The sequence below is a fragment of the Coptis chinensis genome, chromosome 3 (genome assembly GCF_015680905.1).
Source record: "Coptis chinensis isolate HL-2020 chromosome 3, ASM1568090v1, whole genome shotgun sequence".
In the NCBI taxonomy this organism is placed as follows: Eukaryota; Viridiplantae; Streptophyta; class Magnoliopsida; order Ranunculales; family Ranunculaceae; genus Coptis; species Coptis chinensis.
This window is the reverse complement of record NC_141458.1, coordinates 7,056,282-7,077,007: the sequence shown is the minus strand read 5'-3', so window position 1 is coordinate 7,077,007 and position 20,726 is coordinate 7,056,282. Positions and strand designations below refer to the sequence as shown.

Sequence of the window (20,726 nt, the reverse complement as noted above, 5' to 3'; positions counted from 1 at the left end):
TATCTTCTTCCCTACGAAGCCAGAGTTCTATCCAAATAAAAAAGCCAGTATTTAAAAGTTCCATTCGCCGCATTCACAATAGCACAGACCTATAAAACAAAAATTCTTTTCTTATTAGCTAAAAAGTTTTGAAAACCCCAAACCCCTTAAAAAGATTTCAATAGGAACGAATAAAAAACTAAAGCTTTAAACCCCCAATCACAACGAAGAAGAAGATACCAATGTCATTCCAGGTAGTTCAATCAAGTAAGCTTTTTTTTTAATCTTAAATTTCCCAACCCAAAAGCTCTATCTTCAGTTCATTGGATTCGACTTTCTAAATCAAAGGTAATCATTCCAAAGTGTTGATATTTGTGACTTTCAATTTGTTGATGTTGCCTTCGGTTCGTGGTGGTGCTGACGATGGTGTTTTAATTGTTGGATGGAGTGGGTATTGGAATTATAGACATCAGGTAATGCCCATGTTTTTAATTACCTTGAATTTCCATGTTATATAATGTAAGATTGTTGAGGACATTTTCAAATTTGCAACTATGTATATGCCAGTTTGATTGCATTAATAGTCAAGCACAATGTTCTTTGGGGACTGTCTTTGCTATTTAGTGTTGTTAAAGTAAGGAGCTTCAATACAGACATTAGACCTTAGTTTATTTAGTTTGTATGGATTCCTTGAGCATATCTCCATAGAAAAATAGTTGCTACTCTCTTAAAACTTTTTCAATCTCTTAAGTGCATACATACTAGATTTTTTTTTTTGAAGCAGCGCTATTGTTTGATTGAAATATTGCATTAACTGAAAACCATACAATGTGTCTTGAGTAATATTATTGAATTTCAATTATATTAACCAATTAGTTTATTCTTGGATATTTTATCTTTTGAAGGGTTTTTTGTTCAAGTTTTATGTTCAGTATATGGTTTTTGCACTTTCAGATGGAAATGTCTTAGCATGCACCTGCAACTTCTCAGTTGAAAATATTCGGTTGTTCAGATAATAAAAAGGTACTACAAATATTCTTTGCATACGATTAATTGGTTAAACCATTATTTCAAAGAATTTAGTTCAATATTGTATAGCTAGACATAATGTTAAGCAGCACCCAGGATGGTTCTTCTGCCAATTGATTAGTTGCAGAAGTCTACTAAAACTCAAGTTGTACAAACTGAAGGTAAGTCTATGACAACAATTGTTTTTTTTTCCTTAATTGGTTCTGCTTATAACATGTAGTGGGAAATGGATATTAAATTATTAACAGTTTAGGGGCTTTATAAATGATGAGCCTTATTTATAGTTCATGAGAGTAGTTCTTATCAACTTCACATTTAGAGAAGTCTTTCGAAGTGTTCTATAAATGTATCAGCCATGATATGTTGAAGTACCATTTTGTTAAGTATAGTCCCTCTTGCTTTCTATGGATGAAAACATGTTATTGTTAGCTTAAGTCTAATTCAAATCCATCAGGGAAAATTGATTATTCAAATTTGTCCAATAAAAGTGTGTTGATCTCTGTACTGTGCTAGTTTAAGTGGGTGTACTATGAGCCTATGAGAAATGCTCATTTTTTTTTCAGGGTCGGTTGTTATGATCCTTTGCTTGGGATTAGGAGTGTAAAAAAAACCATTGACCCATCATCTGGTAGGGTACCCAGTCTTCACCCGCCACCCAAACCTGCACCGACCCAAAAACATACCCGCCCCACCCCGCCACCGTTTTTACGCGGTCGGGCTATGGGTGTAGGTTTTATGCTCAAACCCGACCCGTCAAGCCGCCCGACCCTCACCGTGTCAAAAGTCGTTGATCCACATAATTTCAAAACTCTAACTCTAATATTTTTGTATTTTGTTTATATTTTATTTTAACTTTTGTAGAAATTTGGGAGATATGAACACAAACTTATGAGTTCAACATCAATTTCAAATATTCAAGTTTGAATATTGGGCAAATATCAAAAGTTCAAATTCAACTTTCGAATTTTGGAGAAGATGAATCATTCATCCTTGTATTAATTTCGAATTCTTTTAGTTTATATTTTATTGTTTTGTACCATAGATCCTCACTCTCATCTTCATTTTATCATGCTATAGAAAATAATCAATTTACAAATAAATCACGAGAAAGAAGTTTCAAATTTGCAGATATGGTTTTGGTTCAAGTTCAAGTTTTTTTATTTTTTTTTATTTTTTATTGATTGATTCCATTTTTTTCTCTATATTGGGAATTGGAAATATATTACTTGTAGAATTAGAAATTTTTTTTAGGTGAAATTGGGATAAAATGATAATTTCCACCCGACCCAGATGACCCGCCCATAACCCGCCTCGTAAGGTGACCCAACAGGCCGGGTGATGGTACTAAGACATGACACTTCAACCCGCCCCGCCCCGCCCCGTCGGAGACCACTGGATTTGTATCCCCTAGCCCCGCCCCATCACTATTTGCCCCGCAGTTAACCCGACCGCCCCGTATTACACCCCTACTTGGGATGAATAAAAAAAAAATAGTTGTTACTTGCAGGTATGGCACAACTACTGGACGGAAGTCAGATGAATCTTGACTAAATTAGGACTAATATATTGGATCATGAAGTATGTACTTTTCGTATACTATGCTCATGCTCATGTTGTCATTGTTTGAGTTTGTAGTAAATTTAATTGTAGATTGATAGGAGGCCTTTTGTTTTGTTAAACAAATACCTTAATATAGCCAAAAAAGAAAAGAGAAAAGCAGCCTATATAGCTACTATTTTTGCACACCTAATTATACCATCTATGTTATTGGAGTTAAGAAAGTTAGTATCTCCTCAATAATGTGGATTTGAGTTATTTAGTATCAATTTCTTTAAGCATATCTGATGGCTCATAATCACGCCTAGATAGGTGATTTTTCTTTATATAAGGAAAAATTCTATTCCTTAGCCTTAGAATCTATGATGGAAGATAATACACATCTATATTAGTTGTCTAATATATTATCTATTTTCAATATTTTCTCGATGGAAATCTATGGTTTAGGGCTCAATTTCCCATTGAATGGCAATGAAGGCTTCATTATCACCATTATGTGATTGTAGAGTATAATCAAGGAAATTGATTCTTGACTCATAATTAAATTATAAGGTTTTAGTGTATTGAAATTAGGGGTGTTACACTATTTTTTGAAAATAGCTTAGACTCCCATTCATTTACTCAGTATCATTTTTTCAATTGCAGGAACACACTTTTATGACAACTTTGGGTTTTGCATGTACTGCCACTGCACACTCATACAAGTACAAACTCATGTTCGCCTGTAACTCTTTTGACTTCGTCCAGATTAGTAATGTGTCACGGTCTTCGAGTAATTCAGCATGGAGATGACACTGTAATTGGTCTTATTATTTCAGCATGTTGATGCTCATTTGCGCATAGTTGAGAGATGTAACATAGAGTCCTTCCCTTTTGTTTAGCTCCAAAGGGGTCTAGCTCTCCCTGCTCTATTTTCTCTCTTTGATCATTTTATTCTTTGCAAGGTACTTGACTTCCAATAGTGAAAACCCCTTATTTGTTTCCATAATACTTAATATATTAATAGATTAGGGGTTCCACAATATATTTTTTCCCCTTTCCTTACCTTGGGTTTTTATGCATGTTGATTTTATTTCAGATTGCTCCTAAAGAATTCTTAATCTCTCAGGTTCGTTCTTGTTGTTGTGTTGCATTTACATCTTTTACGATTTTGCATAATAGACGTATGATTAATATGCTTAAAAGTTTTCATCAGCTTCAGTTGGTCGGGTCTGTTACCTCAAGTAATTTATTAATTATTAATATTAATAAAAAAAATATATTATATGGCTAAAACAGTTATGCTGGGTTGAGAATTATTACCTTGAATCCTATTATTGATTAGTAATGTTACTTTAGGCAATGTTGGATCTAGGGGGCGGGGCGATACTGTAGATACATTTTTTTTCCAGTAATCAGCTCTTATATTTACAATCTTTAGCTGCATCTGATCTATGAAATAACATGGTTGAGGGATTCCAAGTGTTTATTTAATCCATAATGAGGACTAGGAATTTAAAAAAAAAAGTTTGGGAAGTTAAATATTCAATCTACTTCTTAGATATGCATGTGGACATTGCCTCCATGCGTATTGCTCAATACAAACAATTTTTTGTCATGGAATCACTAGATTATGTAGTATGGATCCATGTTGGTCTATGTATTATATTGCAGCATAATTGTTTTTCTTTTCTTTTTTTTAATGTTTTCAATTGGGGACGATATCAATCATATATTATTAATTAGAAGTTCTATGCAACTACATTCTGGAGGGCAATTTAATTGATCGTGAGACACTCTCGAGTGAATTTTTTGGAGAAATAGTTTGTATGTCATCTATATTGTATGTCATCATTTGTCATATTTATTCTTTATATGTATATGCAACAAGAGAAATAGTTTTGTACTGCTTATATCTTAATTTTTTATCACATAAAATGGGTTATGTAAATTGTTCATAGCAGCTATTTTGTTTTTGTAGGTCTTTTTCTATCATAAGAATCCATTGGTTATAAGAGTGAGATTGACAAAGCACTTATCAAAACGTTTAGAGTGGTAGCTTGCCACGTTTGGCATGATCCTCAAACCGCATTTAGCAGGTATTGCTTCTTCATTAAAACATTGATTTACAACATGTGGACAGAAACCTTCTTCATTAGTAGATGAATGGTTTTTTGCTATGTACAGATTTGATCTTATTTTGGATAATATGCTTATTGTGAAAGTGCCTTGGTATGGTTTTTTATTAATTAGAAAGGTACCTTAACAGCATAAGTTGCAAGGGGATTGTTAGTTAGAGTTGGCGCCTTGACAACTTAAGTTATCATAGTATGCATGGTAAGGACACTGATTAATTAGAAATGCACATTGGAAACTTTGGTGTAAAAATAATGGCACACCCTTATAATAATCAACATAGATGACAACTTGATCAAAATTGCTTTTAGTGTTATTAATTTTAATCTTTTTTTTTTTGCTAAAGTGTTATTAATTTTAATCATTGGTTTAGGTTTTCACTTCCTACTTTCATTGAAAGCATATAACATGGTAACGTTGGAATATACATTTTGGTTGCAGATAGTCAAGGCTGGATATACAAAGACACCAAGGTGTACAAGTGTTGGTACTATGTAAACTTTTCTTGGTTATAAGGACACCCTTATAATGAATTGCAGTCATTGTTGCATTCCTCTCGCCATTTGTATTTACACGCATAATCTATAGTCTGTACAATACAAGCAAGATGCAAGCAATCCTTGAAGCCAATGTCAACAATATGCCATTTGGTGGTGAGCGTATATAGTTTCTCTTTTTTTCGTGTTGATATTAGATTTGCCCATCATTAGTTGAGGGTTATTATTTCTGTTAGCAATGTAACATTATCTCTTACTTTTTAGGAATATACAAAGGTATATCAATTTTAACTCTCTCATATCATTTCATTTCATTGAGTGTGGCATCAGCTCCATGCAAAGTTCATAATGAAACTTATGTTGAGTAATTAGATTTTGACCCAAGATTTTTGGAGTTCATGCAAGTCATATATAGACTATATATTGTTAACATTTTCGTTTTATTCTCTTCTAGTAAAGGAAGTTTTATTAAAGGGAAAGTACACAATCTACTGATCAATGGCTAATGTTATTGTTATTCTTTAGTGGGTCTTATGTGTCATCCTGTGCTTAATTACGAATACTTGCAAGTCTTTTAACAAAAAATTATTTCATTTAAAGGCACCCGTTCAGTGAAACACATCAAAGAATTACAAATGGTATTGTCGTGGCTTACTGCAACTATTAACCTCTCAAGTCTCACTGACAATAATTATTATTTGGATGCAGGATATGTTATTGTGTTTGATGCATCCTTTGATTTCAAGCTCTCACATGCAGATATTTGGTTGAGTGGGTGACTAAAAATGCTCAGTACTATTTTTTTTAGCCACGTGTTTCATATTTCAACTTTTCCATTCATTTAATAAGCTGATAGGCAATTATTAATAAAATAACTTATAGATGATATCTTAATGTGGTGTCTGAGAATATATTTTTGCAACAGAGAGATTAGAGATAATCCTTGGAATGTTTAGTGGGTCAGAGAGATGTATATTGATCGAGTGATTGCTAAGGTGAGCGGTTCCAAAAATCTAGTACATTCTAATTCATAGTACTCTTCATCCATGCACGAATATTAATGAGGGTATAACTCACTAATCGATGCTTCATTAATAGACTCTAGTATGGAACTAACTACTAATAGATCGGTCTGGTAGAATTGGTTGGCTTGCATTAGTTGTGTTTGTTCCATGCTCCACTGTTGTCAAGCCAAGTTCCTTTCTCCTACTACTTGCAAACAAGGGAGGTGCAGTAGGTAATGGAAGGGTGACCGAGTAGCTGTTTAGCATTAGAACAACCGATGCCATTGTAGGTCTCCTAACTACATCTTCTTGACCACATAACAAGCCAATGTGTATGCATCTCATTACTTCCTTTCTTGAATAGCATTCCCGCAGTGTCGGTTCTATTAACTCTAAAGCAATCCCTTCCTCCCACTGTCTCCATGCCTGCAACAAATCATCATAGGTTTTTTTTTAGTAGAAGTAAAAGCTGCTGTATCTTGGACTGTTCAAAAATGTATTTAAGTTTCGCATTCTTAACTATATTTGTTGTTCTTAGAGGGAGGACGTGTTGGAATCTCTTGCGTATTTCTAAATACTAGTGTGTGTGTGCAAAGTGGAGGAGATGAACAAATGGTGTTCTCGCCACTTTAGTGCATAGTAGATAGTCCCACATTGGTTATCCACCACATCGGGTAGGGTTCGGGCCCGGCTTGGGCTTCATGTTGGGGTAGTGGTTTGACCAATAGCCTAAACTTGTTTTGCCTTTTTCTTGAGCAAAGAAGTTTCAAAGTTTCTATTAGGAGTTGGTCTCTCTTTCTCCTAACCTCTATAAATAGGATTGTGAGTCTATAGAGAAAAAACAGACTTGATCGAACTCAACTCGGAGAAACGTAAAACTAAAACCAAATTCTTCTTCTTCTTTCTTCCCGTCGGCCGCCGAGAGAGTTATATTGTCGTTCTAGAGGGTAGTCCGTTTCTAGTGCAAAGTCGCCACGCTGTTAACCATTGAATCTCGTGGAGGAAGACGCCACCGCCTTGCTTTTCGCATTGGAAGGAAGGGGCTAAATCTTTCCTTAAGGACGACTAATCCAGCCTTTGGTTATTCCCGCCATCGTTGTCCTTGTTTCTTCATTGCTATCGCTCTCATACGTTTCTACTTTAGTTGCTGTGTTGATACAACTATTCTAACAGGACGTACTGGAGCTTATAAAGATGTAAGAAAAATGGATAAATAACAACCATGGACATACTCACATAGCTTAAAAGGTCTTCAACACGTTCTGAATTGTTCTTCTGCCCGCTTATTATCTCCAAAACCAAGACACCAAAACTGAAGACATCTGATTTCACTGAGAATTGTCCATGCATTGCATACTCTGGAGACATATACCCGCTACATCAACAATTATTTTTCTTTTAGATGGGGACCAAGAATGCATTCTATTTTATAGTAGAACTTGGGCGAGAGTAGCACTAGGATGGGTGACCTCTTGGGAAGTCCTCGTGTTGCACCCCTCTTTTAAATAAAATAATTAGTACCGGGAAAAGGATAAAAAAGAATTCACTCCGGTGTTGAGCAAACTAAAAAAAAAAAAAAGCAGGTCAAGAGAGCTAGTGGGTGGAAGCAGGCTCATGTTTCTCCACCAAATACTAGATCTAAGTTACAACCTAACTAGGTATTGGAACTACATGAGAAGATGGCCTAGATGCTAGCTAGAAACTTTTGATGTATGTTAGACCCCTTAGTTCCTAAGGGTGGTAGTGCATACAACGATGCAATTACCCCTTACATAACTTTGATTAGTTTTGATTAGTGTTGTATGTATTTCTTTGCACAGAAATATATTAACACAATGTTGTAAATACACCCCCTTTTTTTTGTTCTTCTTAATACAATAGTTAGCTCACTAAGAAAGAAAAAGAAAAAAGAAAAAATAACTAAATAAAGGGCAGTCAATTGAATGTGTAATTCTGATTCCAAAATCTAATATGCCTCTTCAAATAAAATAACAATGTGGTTCATATACTTACTATGTTCCAACAACTCTACTTGTATTGCCCTGAGTCTGGTCCACCACGAAAAGCCTGGCCACGCCAAAATCAGAAATTTTTGGATTCATTTGGGCATCTAACAAAATATTGCTAGCTTTCAGATCTCGACGAATAATTCTGTCACGGGAATCCTCATGAAGATATAGAAGGCCTCGAGCAATCCCTCCAATGATTTTATAGCGTCTTTCCCAATCCAAATATGAGCGCTTGATCGGATCTACAAGTGAAGATACAACTTATATAGCAAATAACTTTGAAACTTGCTCTTGCATCCCATGATACTACAAGGAATAGTCACATAATAAACATTTGTTTATCCATATATATATTCGATTTTTTATTTGGCTTATTCCAAAATTAATGAATGAAAAGGTGTGGATGCTCGTGTATGTGTGCATATGCACATGTAAAAGAGACCAAAAGTAGCTAGAGAGATATTGAAGCAAACCAAATACAAACTGATCGAGGCTTGCATTTGGTACAAATTCGTAGATGAGTAGCTTTTCATCCCCTTCCAAGCAGAAACCAAAAAGCCTTACAAGATTCCGGTGTTGAAGTTTGGCTAGTAACAGAACCTCATTCTTAAATTCTTCTATTCCTTGACCTGAATTTCTAGATAACCTCTTTACAGCTATGTCCTTCCCATCAGAAAGCTTACCCTGTCGATAGAGGGGGTGGGGTGGGGTGGGGTGCGTCGGGGGGTAAATTAAATAGTTTAGCATACATTTAAACAGTCCTGTTAAGTTGATTCTTGAGTATGGAAATATTGTATAACCTTGTAAACAAGACCAAAGCCACCTTCCCCAAGCTTATTAGAATCACAGAAGTCCTCTGTGGCAACTCTTACTGTATCAAAGTTGAATTGCAGGGATTCAACACTACTTATCTCATCCACATCTGCCAAAGTAAACATCAATGACAATCATAATCAAAATAATATATCGTACATCTCTTCATCTTATAATTCGAGAAAAAGACACTTCAATGAGGAAACAAAGATAAACATATAAATAAAGAAAGTAATCCTGCTGACGAGTTTCTTGATCATTGATTTCTCCGCAAACTAATTGAGATAAAAGAAGAATCAAATCTATACTTACTCTTGACTGTATCGATTCCCTTCTTTTTGCGCAAACTAAAGCAAATGGTGATCATGGATAGAAGCAGCAGTACCACCACAATTACCGTAGGAACTACTATAATGACGATTTTTTTCGATGATTTCTTCCTCTGTCCTGGAAAAGATAAAACAGATAGGTTGATGAACACATACAAAAATTGGCGTCAACTGTACAAAAAGATTCTTCTAGTTGCCTGATCATATTTTATATACTATACTTGCATATCCCAGTTCCGTTATGCGTTTTCTTCTAATCAAATTATTTACTGGACTAACAGAACGCCTACACAACTTGGTAAGACATAGCATTTTACTAACTCACAAACTCAAATGCAGTTCTCTTTACATACACAAAGCAGGACACTGCACCTATTGGTAAAACTACTCTAAACTTTTCAGTACAGATAAGATAAACATCAACTTCAACCACAAGGAATTAGACTTTAGATCAAAGAGCAAATATGTTTCTGCTATATTACATATATAGAGTGCACTCCGTAAACAACTTTGTTTGCTTTTTGGTGGCAAGTGCAACAACTTAACCATCATGAGTGTTCACTTCACATGATAAGCAAGCTTATCCGTAAGACCGAGCTGTTATTGGTGGTGCTGTTATTGGAGTGGGAGGAGGAGGAGGAGCTGGAGCTGGAGGTAAAGCAGGAATGATTGCTTCCGGTCCAAAGAAGTTGTAAATCTCGAACCTTACGATACAACTTGGTTTAATAACTTGTCCACCTTGTTTCGTATCACAACATGAAAGCTGAGAAATAGATCTATTTAGACATCTACCACAATCAGTCGTACTTATATCTTGAGTGCACTGAGCAAGTCCAGATATATTCTTAGAGCTTGTGAAATAACTTTTACCAACCGCAAACAAACTGGATGAATTAGAAAGAGCTCGTGCCACTATGCCTTCCATCAACGTGTTCAGTCTCGGAGTGAACTGATCCGCGTTGCTAATATCTACTGAATTAACCAAAAAAACAGCCGGATCAAGCTGCAGATTATATATAAAATTCTTGTCGGAGTAATGCAGCAAACACTCATCGTAAAAAAGAACTGTTTCTTTCTTGAACGGGCACCGATTTGTGACCTCTTCAGTTGCAGTTTTCGCACAGTTCTTGCAGTCTTCAGAGGTATAATCACCTCTGCATTGGAAAAGCCCATAAACTCCATCTGAATTTCTTCTCACAGTGTTGGTAAAAAATCTTGTATTATTTCGACTAGTGCTATTATTATTGGACATAGATGAAAGTAGGATGCTGAGATCAGCTTGAAATGTGCTGTTTGTTGTGTAATTTCCTCCTAAACAGAACTCAGTAACATGGGTTTGGGCAGTGCTTAGATTGAAGTGTAGTACCAGTGCAGAAGAAAAGGCTAAGAATAACAAACCAAAGAGACCCATTGAGATTTCTGGTTTGCAGAGATGTTCAAGTGATAATGGTTTGTTGGGGGTTATAGATATAACTTGCATGAGCCATATCATTATGTGGATGGTTAGGAAGAAAAGTCACAACAACGTCAAGACCGTCACAACAATGTCAAGACCTTGAAATTTCTGATGATGGCGATACTTCTCTTGGTACTGCTGGTAGAGTCAAGAAAGACTTTCGGGACCGGAGTAAAGACTGTTATTTGTTTTGAACATAATAACATCTCGTGGAATTCATGCACGCCTATGTTTACCAGTCTCGTGAAAGGCCTAAAATATCGCCGATATATATCGTTTTTTGGTACACCGATATCGATATATCTGATATATATCTACAGAATATTGAATCTTTTTTTTCCGATATATATCGAATTTCCGATATAAAATTTTATATCGTTGATATAACCGATATATCGCCATTTATGATATATATCGTTTGACTTTTGACCATTTTTTAATATAAATATCCAATATTTTCGATATTTTATGATATTTTTAACCGATGTTTATGATATTTTAGATAGTTTGGACTGGTCACAAAAAAATAGATATATCCGATATATATCGCTTTTTGGGTACACCAAAATATTTACGGAATTTGATATTTTGGGCCTTGGTTTGGTGCACTTGGATAATTATTGTTGGGTCCAATGATCACAAAAAAGTCAAAATAGGAAGGTTCACTTTATTGTTCTCTTAGTGGACCATGGACCATCAGATCCCAAGTCCATAGCTGTAACTAGGGCTGTCAATGGTTTCAATAACCTGATAATCGAATTGAACCAAACCGATAAAATATGGTTTAGGTTTTGGTAATTTGGTTTGCCTTCTACCGACCCAAAACCGAACCGATAAGATATTGGTTTGGTTTCAGATTTGTCCTCCACCAAACCAATATGAATCTGAACTGATAAGATAGCATTTTAATAATATTTATGATTAATTTTGTACATGTTTATCAATTAGGTGGCTGAAATTAATTGATTTAATTTAGAATTTAATTGATTTTATAGCTTTCGGTTCAGATCGGTTCGATTTTGGTTTGTAATATACCTTATCGATTCGGTTCAACTCGGTTTTAGGTTCTCAATTTTCTTATCAGTTCGGTTCGGTTCGGTTTCGGGTTCCCAATTTTCTTATCGGTTTAGGTTCGAATTTTCCAGAATCCGACCCAAACCGATCTATTGACAACCTTAGCTGTAGCTCCAATAACTTGGTTCGAGTGATCTATGAAGATGATGCCAACACCACCAATCCCTGGGTTACCAATGGAGGAGCCATTGGTATTTGCTTTAAATATTTTAGGCTCGGGTGGAAACCAAATGACTTCCTGAATATAACTTGGTGAGGCTCTGCCCTCAATGCTGAAAGAATTGAATGTAGAACATCCAAGTCTTCAACAATATTGAACATGTACCCAGTGGCAATCTTACTTGAGACTTTGACTCCTTTAGTTACTTCATTTCTGATGGATGCACTGTTCAATCTCTTGTCCTCAAAATATATTCGATTTCTCGTCTTCCATATCTGAGACATGAGATGAGCAGCAGAATTCCATAGCTCTTTCCTGATGGAACTAAGGAGTTTTGGAGCAAAAATGATACCTTGTAGACTGATAAGTGGTTGCATCTTGTGAACAGAAAATAACCATGCCCATAGTTCGTTAGAGGCTTCACATTCCTAGAGCATGTGGTCTCCTAACCCCTGTTCTTTTTTACAAAGTCTACATCTTGACGATAGGTGTATGCTCTTCTTTCTGACCTTATCATCTGTGGGTATTGCTTTTCAAGAAATGATTGCAGTTCTAGGGCGCAAGTATTTGTTCCAAACCCATTTATGCCAGTTCACTATTTGACCTTTGCTTCTGATCGATGTTGTCATGGGCAGATTTAACTGTGAATCTTCCATCTGTTGATGGTTTCTAGATTCTAGAGTCATCTTCATCCCCAAAAAGTGGTGACAGAGAGTTAAGGTCTATGACAACCCTTGTGAAGACTTGATGTACTTGAACTAGAAAATTCCATGTACCCTCGGTAATATAATGATGTGTGAAACCTTGGATTTTAGGAGCTTCCAGTTGATGCCTTGGACTCTATCCACTAGGGCGCATTCCGATCAAATTTGTCTTGCCACAGTCTAATGTTCTTTCCTTGACCCACTGACCAGCCCAAGTGAGGTGCCATCTCCTTAAGAGCCAATCTTATACCCGGCCAGATAGAAGATTTTTGAAGTAGGTGAGCCAATCACCTGAAGCCATTGTGAATTTTTCTTGCATAAACAGACTCCATTCAGTAAATCCAGTAAGAAAAGCCCAAGCAAGCTTCTTGAGAAGAGCTAGATTAAGCTCTCTGAATTTTCTGAGTCCTAACCCCCCTTCCTCCAAAGGTTTACACACCTTTTCCCATTTAAGGGTGATGATGCCTTTCTTACAGTGGGTTTACCCGACCAAACAAAATTTTTAATGGTAGTTTCACAGTCTTTGATGCACTTTGAAGGCCATATTTGTACACTGACATGTTATACATTGGTAGACTGTTAAGGATTGACTGAGCAATGATCACCCTTCCTTGAAAAAAAAAAGCATTCTGCCAGCCCAACCACTCGCTCTTCTTTTAACTTTGTCCACCAATATCTGAATGTTTGCTCTAGTTACCCAGCCTTTGAAGATTGCGCCCCCCAAGTATTTCTCAAGAAGGGTTCCTTCAGTGAATTCAAAGACTTCAACTACGCTTGCTTTCTTGCCTCTGATCATAGCACCTAAGAACAATTTGCTTTTGGAGGAGCTAAAATATTGGCCTGCTAACTGTTCATAGGAATTAAGGAGATTTTTTAGATGTCTCAGTCCTCGGATATCCCCATTTGCAAATATGAACACATCATCCGCAAACAGAATGTGAGTGGGACTAGGCCATTTTCCACCTATAGACATGTGCTTAATCTTGCCATAATGAAATAGCCAGTTAACCCCTGCTTAGCACATCTTCCATAAGATCAAAGAGAATGGGTGATAAAAGATCACCCTGCTAAGGCCTCTACTAGCCTAAAAACCCACACGGACCACCATTAATCATAACAGAGATGTTGGCACTTTAGAGAAGCTAGAGTAGAGATCCAAGAGCACCATTGTTCACAGAACCCGAACCTTCTGAGTAACTCAATTAAGAACTCCCAGCTGAGAGAGTCAAAAGCTTGAGTAATGTCTAGCTTCATGCCTACATTCCCTCCTTTGGCCTTTTTGTCCACTTCATTGATCATTTCTGAGGCTAGAGCAATGCCCATTGTGCCTATTCTGCTTTGTATAAAAGCAAGTTGTTCTCGGCTAATGATTTTGCTCATTGTAGAGTTAATTCTCAAGGAAATAATCTTAGGGGGTAATCTTGAACAAGAAGTTACTCAAACATATTGGCCTAAGCTGATTTACATCAATAGCATTTGTTACTTTAGGCACTAGAACAAGAAAACTAGAGTTCATGCCATTCGGGAGAACATTATCTCTAAAAAAAAAATAATTGCATAACTTACATCTTGTCCAATGATGCTCCAGAAAGTATGATAAAAGATGTCTTGAAAGCCATCTGGGCCCGAGACACTATTTGTCATGGAGAGAATTGTTGCTCTCACATATTCTCTTGTAGGAATGGCTGAGAGTGAGGCATTATCTGCCTCTGCTACCCGGTTCGGGATCGATTCATGAGAGCTTCATCCATTTCCGCCGCTTGGAACTTATACTTTTCCCCGGTAGGCTTCAATAATGTACTATTTGATATGATCTTGTTGCTTGAGTACGATTCGCCCCCGCTTTTTTTTATGTAATCGAGCTTTTGCAAGATGTATTTTGATGGTGGCGTGGAAGTAGGTAGAATTCCGTTCTCCCTCGAATGTATCTGATAGATATTTAACTAACCTAAAGAAACATGCTAATTAACTCCTATTATACTATTATTACTTGCAAGTGCACAAAATTTATTGTAGTAGGTGTGCAAGAACAAGGTCGAACCCACAGGGATTGCTATCTAGGAATAATTGAAATCTAAAATACTACTTAACCTAATCTGAATATGATGTTTACTTGCTTATTTGAAAGTTGTTTAACTACTAACTAATTTAATAATACTATGAAAACAATGAAAATTGAATTAACTATGAATTGTGGAAACACTAAGGCGTTTGATTCTACCCTAGACCATTGTAGGTTCTCTTAATTAACTAATTTAAAGTTCTCTTTTATTGTACGAGTAGCATGAGGGAAAGTTAACCCTAGCATGCTCGAATATGTGATCGTTAAGTCCTAAGAAGAATCAAATCTATACTTACTCTTGACTGTATCGATTCCCTTCTTTTTGCGCAAACTAAAGCAAATGGTGATCATGGATAGAAGCAGCAGTACCACCACAATTACCGTAGGAACTACTATAATGACGATTTTTTCGATGATTTCTTCCTCTCGTCTGGAAAAGATAAAACAGATAGGTTGATGAACACATACAAAAATTGGCGCCAACTGCATAAAAAGATTCTTCTAGTTGCCCGATCATATTTTATATACTATACTTGCATATCCCGGTTCCGTTATGCTTTTTGTAGAAAAAAGGGGCGCTTTTCCACGGTCGGCCAGCCAAGGCCAAAGGGCGACTTCGCCATGGTCCAGTGAATTAAAGCGACCAGCGCCGAAGAAGCGCACCAGCTTCCACCCAAGGAAAAAGGAGCGGCCCAGTCTTTTTGTTTGCGGGCCTCGCTACAAGAATCAGCGATTTTTGTTTTTAGTATAAAAACAAAATCAGTTTTTGGAAAACCTAACTTTTCCAAAAAAAGAAAGAAAGAGAGATTGTTGAGAGAAATTCTTAGTGAGTTGAGTGTTCATTCTTTGTGAGTGAATTGGTGAGCTCTTGTAATCTGCTACTCGGACTTCTAGTAAAGCTTGGATCTCGCCAGTGTGGGCGTAGGCAAATTGTCGAACCACGATATATCCTTGTCTTGTAGTTGGTTCTCTTTTGCATTATTATATTTACTTTATATGCTTGTTAAATTGTTAATGAGAAGCGTTGGGATAGTACTTGGAGGTATTGAAGTCTTGTCTATCGAGAAAGATCAATCTTTGTGTAGGATTGATCCGCTTGGTGTGGGTAACGTTGTTTCCGCAGCTTAATTATTCACAACAATTGGTATCGGAAAGGTATACTGACCTAGGATTTTGAGTTTTGGTAAAGAACCATAGTGCTCGAAATTTATGTAGACAAGGTGTTCGATAAAATTCCTGAGTGAGATAATTTTTTAGGTTATTGTGTGTGACTTGAAAAAGGGGCTCCCAAGATGTCAAATGCTAGATTTAAAGTAGAAAGTTTGATAAAGAAGCAAAAAAAAAAGATTGTGAGGGTGATGTCGACGAGATGACTTCCACAAGCAAGTGGAAGGGTAGTTCAAGAAGCCTTTAAAACATGTACCTGCGGTCTACAATTGCAAAGAAAAGGGGCATCATCTATGTGATTGCTCTAGCCCGAAAAAGAGTAACAAGATGAGTGGTAAGTTTGAGAATGAGGATGTTAGTGAAGCAAGTCTTGCTTCCGGCTTCGATGGGGATGATGTAAGTCTTTCGGTGTCTACACAAGACGACCACATGACCGATACATGGATTCTTGATTCCGGGTGTTCCTACCACATGTGTCCAAATAGGAAGTGGTTTGCTACCTATGAGAACTTGAGTGGAGGTTCCGTTTTGATGGGCAATGACGTTGCTTGTAAGACGGTTGGGATTGGAACTATACGGGTCAAGATGCATGATGGTGTAGTGAGGAATTTAACCGATGTAAGGCATGTTCCTGAGTTAAAGAAGAACCTTATTTCTCTTGGTACTTTGGATTCCAAAGGCCACAATTTTGTGGAAATGGTGGAGTCCTAAAGATCCTTAGTGGCTCTCTAGTCATTATGAAGCGGTCAAAGACATGGAAACTTGTATACTTTGTTGGGTAGTACGCTGATAGGTGATGTAGCAAATGGGTACATATAGTGATGATTCCGAGTGCACAAAATTGTGGCATATCGCCTTGGGCATATGAGCCACGCGGATTGTCCGAGTTGTGCAAAGCGAGGGCTACCGAAAAGACTTGGAGAAACCAAGTATGGAATTCTCGAAAGCATTGTGTCTATGGCAAGCAGTGCAGAGTCAAGTTTGGTACAAGCAAGCACAAGACGAGAGGCATCCTGGATTATGTGCATACGGATGTTTGGGGACCTTCTAGAGTGGCTCCTAAGGGAGGTAACCGGTATTATGTCTCTTTCATTGATGATTATACACGCTATGTGTGGGTATATATCTTGAAGTCCAAGGATGAAGTTTTCGAGACATTTAAGAAGTGGAAGGCAAGGGTTGAGAATCGCACAGATAGGAAGGTGAAGACTCTACGGTCTGACAATGGTACTGAGTATACCTATAGGCCTTTCCAAGAGTTTTGTGCGCTAAATGGAATTGCCGACAATCGGCGAAATGAGGGGCATGCCACAGCCAGAATGGGTTAGCAGAGAGAATGAATCGCGACGCCGTTGGAGAAAGCTAGGTGTTTGCTTTCCAATGCCAATCTTGGCAAAGAGTTCCGGGCGATGCGATGGCCATGGCGTGTTACTTGTATAATAGATCACCGGTTCCGCTGATAGATCGCAAAACACCTTATGAGGTGTGGACGAAACCCAAATGATTATGGTACTTTGCGAAAGTGTTTGGATCTAGTGCTTACTACCACATGAATGATAGTAAACTTGATTCTAAAGCTAAGAAAGTAATATTCTTGGGCTATGCAAATGGAGGAAAGGGATACGGATTGTGGTGTCTAGAGAACCACAAGTTCCTGGTCAGCAGTGAGGTTACCTTTGATGAGACTTCGGTGCTTTTTTTTAGCAGGCCGGAGAAGGCTGGAAATAGTGGTGATTCTATACAATCTCAAGTGATTGAGATAGAAGCGTCTGAGGATGCTAAAGAGAGTGAGGTTCTTAGTGAAAGAACTATTCAACAAGAAGTAGAGTTACAACAACCTGAAGCAAAGAAGCTTTGGCTGATCAAAGCCAAAGAGAAGCGTGAAACAAGTTATGAAGCACGGGCATGATAAGCCGGTGAAGATTATGGTCAACCCGGACTCTGGTTGCTCACGCGACCGAATATTGAAGATGATGAGCGATAGTTTCAAGGAAGCCGCTCGAGATACTCATTATAGAGATTGGTCGGTGGATATGCGTAAAATGGTGGAGGCTCGTGACAAGTTTTGTACTTGGGAATTTGTTTCATTACCAGCGGCAAAAGGTTTTGGGTTGTAGAAGGTTCTATGGAGTTGAGTTTCAACATTGGTTGGGGTACTCCACATATGGTGGAGGCTCATGCATTGTTGATTGATGCCTTTCGTAGGCATGGCCCTTTGTGGGCGTGATTGCTCTTTGTGAGCATGACTCTCTGTGAAGATAGCTCTTTGTGAGCATGACACTCTTTGTGGGTGGCTCTTTGTGAGCAAGACACTCTTTGTGGGTGGCTCTTGGTGAGCATGACACTCTTTGTGGGTGGCTCTTTGTGAGCATGACACTCTTTGTGGGTGGCTTTTGGTGAGCATGACACTCTTTGTGGGTGGCCCTTTGTGGGCATGGCCCCTTCGGGGCGGTTGACTGCGAGTTCTGGATGGATGTGCTCTTGCTGGATGTGTTCGGCTCGGTTTTATGTGTTAAAACCTCACCGAGGTGGAGAATGTAGAGAAAAAGTTTTTTTTTTTTTTCCGCACGGCCGCTGCGCCAGCGACTTCGCCATGGTCCAGATGAATTAATTAGCGCGACCAGCGCTCGAAGAAAGCCCGCCTTCGCCACCAAGCTTTCAAAGGGAGGCCAGCGCCCTTCGAGTCTTTTGTTTTATGGGCCTCGCTACAAGAATCACGATTTTTGTTTTAGTATAAAAACAAAATCGCTTTTTTAAAACCTAACTTTTCCAAAAAGAAAAAGAAAGAGAGAGATTGTAGCAGAGAAATTCTTAGTGAGTTGAGTGTTCATTCTTTGTGAGTGAATTGAGAGCTCTTGTAATCTGCTACTCTGGACTTCTAAGTAAAGCTTGGATCTCGCCATGTGGGACGTAGGCAAATTTAGTCAACCACGATATATCCTTGTCTTGTGGTTGGTTCTCTTTTGCATTATTATATTTACTTTATATGCTTGTTAAATTGTTAATGGTAAGCGTTGGGATAGTACTTGGAGGGTATTGAAGTCTTGTCTATTGAGAAAGATCAATCTTTGTATAGGATTGATCCGTTTGGTGTGGGTAACGTTGTTTCCGCAGTTAATTATTCACAACAGTTTTCTTCTAATCAAATTATTTACTGGACTAACAGAACGCCTACACAACTTGGTAAGACATAGCATTTTACTAACTCACAAACTCAAATGCAGTTCTCTTTACATACACAAAGCAGGACACTGCACCTATTGGTAAAACTACTCTAAACTTTTCAGTACAGATAAGATAAACATCAACTTCAACCACAAGGAATTAGACTTTAGATCAAAGAGCAAATATGTTTCTGCTATATTACATATATAGAGTGCACTCCGTAAACAACTTTGTTTGCTTTTTGGTGGCAAGTGCAACAACTTAACCATCATGAGTGTTCACTTCACATGATAAGCAAGCTTATCCGTAAGACCGAGCAATCCGTTTGCTATGACTAAATGATAAATCTTCTATCAAACAATGCATCAATAAAGCTAGCTGCATTGCAGGCTTGCAGCAGAGCCCTGTCTCAGAAAATCAAGTGACCAAATTAAATTCCGTTGCATGAAAATTCGCTTAATATAAGTCTGATCGCTTACCGTTGGTTGTATTCACGTTTGGTGGCGCTGTTATCGTGTTTGGTGGTGCTGTTATTGGAGTGGGAGGAGGAGGAGGAGGAGGAGCTGGAGCTGGAGGTAAAGCAGGAATGATTGCTTCCGGTCCAAAGAAGTTGTAAATCTCGAACCTTACGATACAACTTGGTTTAATAAGTTGTCCACCTTGTTTCGTATCACAACATGAAAGCTGAGAAATAGATCTATTTAGACATCTACCACAATCAGTCGTACTTATATCTTGAGTGCACTGAGCAAGTCCAGATATATTCTTAGAGCTTGTGAAATAACTTTTACCAACCGCAAACAAACTGGATGAATTAGAAAGAGCTCGTGCCACTATGTCTTCCATCAACGTGTTCAGTCTCGGAGTGAACTGATCCGCGTTGCTAATATCTACTGAATTAACCAAAAAAACAGCCGGATCAAGCTGCAGATTATATATAAAATTCTTGTCGGAGTAATGCAGCAAACACTCATCGTAAAAAAGAACTGTTTCTTTCTTGAACGGGCACCGATTTGTGACCTCTTCAGTTGCAGTTTTCGTACAGTTCTTGCAGTCTTCAGAGGTATAATCACCTCTGCATTGGAAAAGCCCATAAACTCCATCTGAATTTCTTCTCACAGTGTTGGTAAAAAATCTTGTATTATTTCGACTAGTGCTATTATTATTGGACATAGATGAAAGTAGGATGCTGAGATCAGCTTGAAATGTGCTGTTTGTTGTGTAATTTCCTCCTAAACAGAACTCAGTAACATGGGTTTGGGCAGTGCTTAGATTGAAGTGTAGTACCAGTGCAGAAGAAAAGGCTAAGAATAACAAACCAAAGAGACCCATTGAGATTTCTGGTTTGCAGAGATGTTCAAGTGATAATGGTTTGTTGGGGGTTATAGATATAACTTGCATGAGGCCATGAGCCATATCATTATGTGGATGGTTAGGAAGAAAAGTCACAACAACATTTCTGATGATGGTGATACTTCTCTTGGTACTATTGGTAGAGTGAGAAAGACTTTGGGTGACGTAGTACTTCAGTCTTGTATTATTTGTAAAAAATCTTGTATTATTTGTAGGGGTTTGTAATACTGAAGTCCCTGAGTCCCTTACTAAA

At 37.6% G+C, this 20,726-nt stretch overlaps 1 protein-coding gene across 1 annotated transcript; it reads right to left on the bottom strand.

Moving 5' to 3' along the window:
* Positions 1-6,107: 6,107 nt before the first annotated feature.
* On the bottom strand, positions 6,108-20,534 carry LOC147507623 (cysteine-rich receptor-like protein kinase 10). Its single transcript, XM_086600338.1, has 7 exons — positions 19,600-20,534; positions 9,316-9,450; positions 8,991-9,112; positions 8,664-8,874; positions 8,195-8,432; positions 7,418-7,556; positions 6,108-6,607 (listed from the first exon to the last, which is right to left on the bottom strand). Exons 1-7 carry the CDS (start codon positions 20,519-20,521, stop codon positions 6,290-6,292), a joined length of 2,085 nt encoding a protein of 694 aa, XP_086456464.1. The 5' UTR covers positions 20,522-20,534; the 3' UTR covers positions 6,108-6,289.
* Between the last annotated feature and the right edge of the window lie 192 nt (positions 20,535-20,726).